The sequence below is a fragment of the Triticum dicoccoides genome, chromosome 1B (assembly GCF_002162155.2).
Source record: "Triticum dicoccoides isolate Atlit2015 ecotype Zavitan chromosome 1B, WEW_v2.0, whole genome shotgun sequence".
NCBI lineage: Eukaryota > Viridiplantae > Streptophyta > Magnoliopsida > Poales > Poaceae > Triticum > Triticum dicoccoides.
Genome location: NC_041381.1, coordinates 517,510,549 through 517,516,753, shown reverse-complemented (window position 1 = coordinate 517,516,753; position 6,205 = coordinate 517,510,549). Strand labels below are relative to the sequence as shown.

At 43.3% G+C, this 6,205-nt stretch overlaps 1 protein-coding gene across 1 annotated transcript; it reads right to left on the bottom strand.

Moving 5' to 3' along the window:
• Positions 1 to 3,196: 3,196 nt before the first annotated feature.
• Positions 3,197 to 4,308, bottom strand: LOC119350527 (calcium-transporting ATPase 5, plasma membrane-type-like). Its single transcript, XM_037618318.1, has 4 exons — positions 4,243 to 4,308; positions 4,068 to 4,151; positions 3,824 to 3,940; positions 3,197 to 3,712 (listed from the first exon to the last, which is right to left on the bottom strand). The coding sequence occupies exons 1-4, from the start codon at positions 4,306 to 4,308 to the stop codon at positions 3,677 to 3,679; spliced, it is 303 nt and encodes a 100-aa protein (XP_037474215.1). The 3' UTR covers positions 3,197 to 3,676.
• Between the last annotated feature and the right edge of the window lie 1,897 nt (positions 4,309 to 6,205).

The window sequence follows — 6,205 nt, the reverse complement described above, 5'->3', positions numbered from 1 at the left end:
TTCGTGTATACCACCCTGTCATCACCGATAGCAACAAAATATTATTCTGATTCTAGAAACATATTATTCTGTTTGTAATTCAAACTGACCATTTTCTTTAATTCGAACTGATCATTGTTTTTAATTCGAACTGATCATTGCTTCAAATTCAAATCAATTTTTCATCAAACTATCATGTACATTTTCTTTGTTATGAATCGATGCTAGAATAGATGTTTGAATGCTATACCTACTCTATTCCCAAGCACAAAACATTGCAACAATGGAATGAGCAAAGCACAATTGCCTCAATTCCATGCACCAGTTGGCGTTTAATAACAACTATATTCATCTTGCCACTCGTTCAGTTTTTGCTGTAACAAAATGCACACATTAAAAAGCTTGTACTGGCGTGGGGAAGCCTTCTTCCCTGATGCTAATGACCAATTAGTACTGGTAAAGGTAAAGGGAATCAAAACACCATCACCACTATGATCTTTTCTCAGGTAGAGATGAAGTAGCATCAACAATTACTAGTGTAGAGCAGCAGCAGGAGTGAGATTCGAAAGGAGTAGCATCAGTAGAAGTGAGATTTGAGAGGAGCAAGAATAGCACCCGCGCGAGAGAGAAAGAAGAGGAGAGAAGCAAAATGTGCCTGTTAGAATAGGACAGAGCCATTCAAGTGAGGATGCTTGGCAGTTCGAGGTCACCGCGTCTGGCTGTCAGAGGCCTCGCCGGAGTTGACTGAGAAGGAGGTCGCGGCTGTGCCTGGGAAGACGAAAATGGGTTCACTCGGGCAGAAGGAAGGGGAAGAAGCGAGGCCGCAGGAGGCCCATGGCAGTTCAGGGACGCAATGACCGCGGCCGCGGCTGGTGCAGTGCTCAAGCATCACAAACTTCAAACAATTTATGAAGGAAACACTTCTTGAAATTGGGCTGAGCTTAAACTGTTCAGATTTTTGAACTCCTGCAGCAGCTATACTTGAACTTGCGCGACACATTTTTGAAAGCAGCTGATGTTCAGAATACGCTATATGAAAAGGGGTAACACACTAAGAGACATAGGCAAAAGAGAGAAAATCATGATCTATTGGCTAGGATATTTGTGATACTAGGCAGTGACATACATGTCAAACGTTTCCCACCAAGAAGTAGCAGCGGGGTTCTACTATCAGTGAGGAGATGCAAAAGAAATGCAGCTATACATTGAAAATTCCAATAAAAGCATTGAAAAACATCCTACTATTGGCCATTTGCGATGCAACTTAGAGGCTTGAAATACACAAGCATCATGAGAGAACTGAATCAAATAAAGTACCTTTCTTCCTGCTCCTATCTAACATGCCGCCCCTACTCATGCGGACTGACAACATCGGCGAAGTGGAGTTGAAGGAGCGAGGATCACCTTCCTTTCCCATTCAATTGAGGATTCATGTGACACTTGCTTCCCATTTTCATCAATAATAGTACTAGTACGACTCAACAATAATTTCAAAATTGTAGACAACATCCTTGTGAGTATGACTCATCAGTACTAGTGCTCTTTTTTCCAAAAAAATGTGTGTTAGAATAGAAGCATTTTTCCTATATGGATGTTACTTTTAACATTGAGAATATTACTGATCAGTAATAGTATTGTGTAAGTCATACTGATAAGTACTGCTACTTGTCGTACTGCTGAACACTAGTACTAACCTAGCTAACACACGATGACCGGGAAGTAGACGAACTGAAACACATTCAAAAGTTGAATTGAAAAAAAATTGAAGTTACCCTCACAAATATCAGATATCTGATGCAAATCATAGTGGACTTATGTTCTTGAGTACTTTGAACTCTTCAAGTTTTGAAAATTGAACCTTTTTCCTTTGTGTACTTTGAACTCTTAATGCTTTATTGGCCACTGACCACACCCACTCACATGAGAGATGAAAAATGACAGAGAGCTCGATGAGGCAATTCTGTTTGGCATTTGATCAAACACAGGCAGACCAAGAATTGCCATCACCACATCGGCAGCTGCACGAATGCCGCCAACTAAACTTACACTGCAATAAGGCTTGAACTGAACGAAATTGAGAACTTGAACTGAACTGAAAAAGACGCTAGACTTGCTCCACTAGACCACTACAATATTTGAACCTCTTACAAGAACAGTGCCTCCTGGTATCATATAGGTACTAAGCAAAAGATTTTTTGTCAGCGAATTGAGCTCCCACGGTTCATCAAAAATTTTTAATGGTAAACTTTTAAAACAAAAATTCAACTCTCACAGGTACAACAATGGACAGGTTCAGTGCAAATAATTTCTGACAAAACTAACTCTTGCCACGGGGTGTGGAAAGGAGATGGGGGGTGCTCACTGGTGGAAAGGGGCATGGTGTCCGGCCGTGTAGGAGCATGGTGGCAGGGGTTGACCCCAATTCAGACGTCGTGATTTAAATGAACTCTCACCAGTAGTATTTTTTGTACTTCTCATATAGTAATTCATGGACTTGCTGTTAAATACTCCCTCCGTCCCAAAATAAGTGTCTTGAGCTTAGTACAAATTTGTACTAGAGCTAGTACAAAGTTGACACTTATTTTTGGGATGTAGGAGGTGGTGGTGGAGTGACGCCGGGATCCTTAATTACATCATGAACTCCTACACATAGTGTTTGTTTCTTATTTTTTGTACAGAGCATATGATTTGTGAGCCGCATAGGCGAGATAAATATTCCATTCTACACTTTCTGAACACTTGATATAGCTCTCTGGAATGTAGATGGCAAGATGCACTCAACCACTCTGTTGTGAGGGAGGTTTTCATTATCATTGACATCCTTGTCATACTGAGCAGGAGAGATGTTGGTCATCTGGTCTGACCCCGCGTTGAGTTGTGAGTCTTAGACTCTTTTTGGCACGTCACCTGATGTGAGAACTGCAATTGGAAAGGCTGAGTATCAAGTGGTAATTAAGGAACTGTTTTTTAGTATAGGCGCTAAACCAGAAAATGTGTTTCTATCTTTGTTTAACGAACTGATGTAATTTATTATACCGAACTACTACTGCGGTGTACACGTATATAACTGAATTATTACTAATTTCACTTTTTATATTGAACTGACAAAAACAAATATTAGCAAAACTTGAACCTAACTTTGAGGAAGGTTCAGAACAAAAGATGATAAAATATAGTTCCAGTAGAATGGACTACTGTTATTCCAGAATAACCTGCTATAAAATGTGTCGGTCGAACTTAGAGAAAATTCAGACTATTGTTTAGTTTTTATACTATGAACTAATATAACTTGGTAGATCGAAATTTCTACAGAATAATAACCACAAACAAAAGAACCATGTCACGCACCTCCTTTTTTATCCATGTTCTTTTTGCCACTTTTTGGGATGCACTCAGATGCAAGAAATTTAGCAGCTGGGACGAGTGAGTTCTCTTCCAATGCACACAGAAGGAGTCAACAACAGGCTGACAACCTCCCAGCGAGAGGAGGAAGGCCGGTGGAGCGTTGTGTCGTGCATTTTTGCCAGCCGCCGCCTGTGTTCCTCTATGAAGGAGCCCTAACTATCGAGGACCCCAGCGCAACACCACATCCACCTGCAGCACGACGCCCCCTCCATTTTTGAACGGACTCGTAAGGCGATGGTGAACGGTCTGGAGTGGTGGCGGTGAATGTCGTGGCACGAGCACTGGAGGCAGCCTACAGAACGACCTCCACCACCATTAAGCCACACAACTGAACCATAACATGTTAAAAGGAAGAAAAACATGTCCAGATTCATGGATGAAAAAGTGCATGTGACGTAAATTATAAGTATAGCCTGACCTTCGGCTCAAATATGCTTACAGATGTATTCTGATCAATTCCTTCAATAATCATTGTTGATACAGCAGCAGATAGCTTCTGAGTGTTATCTGGAGGATCCATCTTCTCACCACCAAAGTATGCCTCAACAACAATCATCTTAATAATGACAATGAAGAAAGTGGAAAGGAGTCAAGGCCCAAGCATATTTGAGAAATCATGAATCCTACCATGGAATTTCCATGTATTAAGACAAGGACAATACTAAAAAGAAATAGCTTTCCACCTGATTTAAAGTTAATTTTCCAGTCTTGTCACTGCAAATTGTGGTTGTAGAACCCATTGTCTCGCATGCAGAAAGTCTCCTGACCTGTTAACGGATGGTTGAGAATGCATGAGACCACCTGTTACTACAAGTAACATGGCACAGTAACAAACACAAGCAAGGAATAGCAACATACGAGAGCTTTATCGCTCATCATTTTGCGCATCAAAAAGGCAAGCCTGACAAAAATATGCAGTATCATTGGGTAAGTGATTGCTAGCATGCTACAAGAAAATTACGCATTAAATTTATGCTTAAGTCAATATGACAGCCAATGGTAGTCCTTCGGGAACAGCCACAACCACAATTGTGACCTATTACATCCAAAGATGATAAGATAACAGAAATTGTAAAATGCAAATCAGTAGTCATGACTAAATTGAAAACCTACCACCACTGTTAAGATTTTAACTACTCCACGTATTGTCTCATCGACACCCATCTTTCCTTTCACATATTGCAGAGAGCCATCCGGATCGTACGTATGCCCAGTGAAATACCTAGAAGAAAACAAGGTGATAGAAATGAGCCACAAAGCTAGTTGGCCAAATTAAACAATGCATCAATATGCCTAGAAGAAAACAAGGTGACAGAAATAAGCCACATGGCTAGTTGACCAAAATAAACTATGTATTAATATACCTGGCCAAGAGGACAACGAGAACAACAACAACAACAAAAAGTCCAATTATTCCAATGAAGGTAGCAACATCATTCAAGAGAACCTACTCCGGAACAAATAAGATCATGCCAATTCATACGATCAAAAAAACATGTCAACACATGGAGTCATGCGTAGGCTAATAACAAGTACATGATAGTGGTGTTTCTTCACCAGAGTCTTCAGATATGCTTGCCATCAACAAGCCCCATTCAGTTTTATTATTGCTACTTTTGTGGTGCCACCTCATGTCCTCATCCACGGGCACCACTGTTTTCCTTTTATACTTCTTCCAATATATATACATTGAACAGCTACTACCAATAATATAATTTGTAGACTGCCAGCGTTTCTGCAAAGATGACAATTATTTATCTAACCAGAGAACTTAAGATTGTAGAAAATGTAAACTACTAACCAGATAACTACAAAAATTAGCAAAGGGGAACTAAAGAACTGCAGAATTTAGCAAATGAGGACTACTAACCAGATAACTTCAGTTTTTACAGAAGCAGTGGTTGGGATCTTGTGTTGGCAGTGGGGAGCCGTGGCCGGAACATTGAGGAAGATGATCTGCTCGAGCGCGATGGAGTTGTGGCGGCGCCAAGCACGTCGGTGTACTGACGTCGCAGGTGCCGGTGCTGGAACCGGTAGCTCCATCTCTGGCTTTACCCATGGCGTCGCACCAGATGGCGAAAGGGTGCCTGGCGGCCGGGCCTCGCTCGAACTGATGCGCGCGCATCACCTGGCCGGTCGGGATGAGGAGGTGGACCCGCGCCGGCAGACGGGAGGTGGAGGCGTGTTGGAGAAGGGGAGGAGGCGGGGGCAGGGAGGATGAGGCTGGGCGGCGCTGCGCGCAGGGACGGAGGCGGCGGCGCGTGGGGAGGGAGGCGGCGGCGCGGTGGCACCCAGGTGGAAGGGGCGGTGGCGCGCTGGGTGGCCGGGGCGGCGGCGCGACGGTGAGGCCGGTGGTCGGTGCGGTCGATCCACTCGTTGCGAAAGAAGGAAGGTGGGAGAAGTGGTGGGCCGCGGGGGAGGTTTAGTTCGATGGGCTGAGGCCGTTGCTCGCTCGCCCACGACGGCTGCCTCTAGCGGAAGGAGGTGGGTTAGGTTCGGGGTGGGTCGGGGAGTTTCGACGGTGTAGGTGCGTCGCTCCCTTATAGGGCCGAGGGGTAACAGAATAATATTTTGTTACTATATATATATATATAGGGAAAATCCATCCTACCACCCGTTGGTAGTTACCCCACATGCTAATATATATAGCCGGTCTATTATGCTAATATTAGCAGAATAGTTATCTTTTATATCTAAATAGGAGCCCCCCACTACCTGATTTTTCTGTCTCCTCGTGCGTCCACGTCATCCTAAATGTTTTCAGCCGTTTGATTGAACATTTGTGGCTCAGATCTGCAGCAAGAGTTGATCCCCCGTCCCC

Excerpts from the sequence above, each read along its gene's own strand:
- LOC119350527 (XM_037618318.1), bottom strand. The coding sequence starts at position 4,308 with ATGATACTGCATATTTTTGTCAGGCTTGCCTTTTTGATGCGCAAAATG. Across the intron at positions 4,152-4,242 it reads TGATGAGCGATAAAGCTCTC|GTCAGGAGACTTTCTGCATG; the intron begins GTATGTTGCTAT and ends ATCCGTTAACAG. Across the intron at positions 3,941-4,067 it reads GAAAATTAACTTTAAATCAG|ATGATTGTTGTTGAGGCATA; the intron begins GTGGAAAGCTAT and ends GTCATTATTAAG.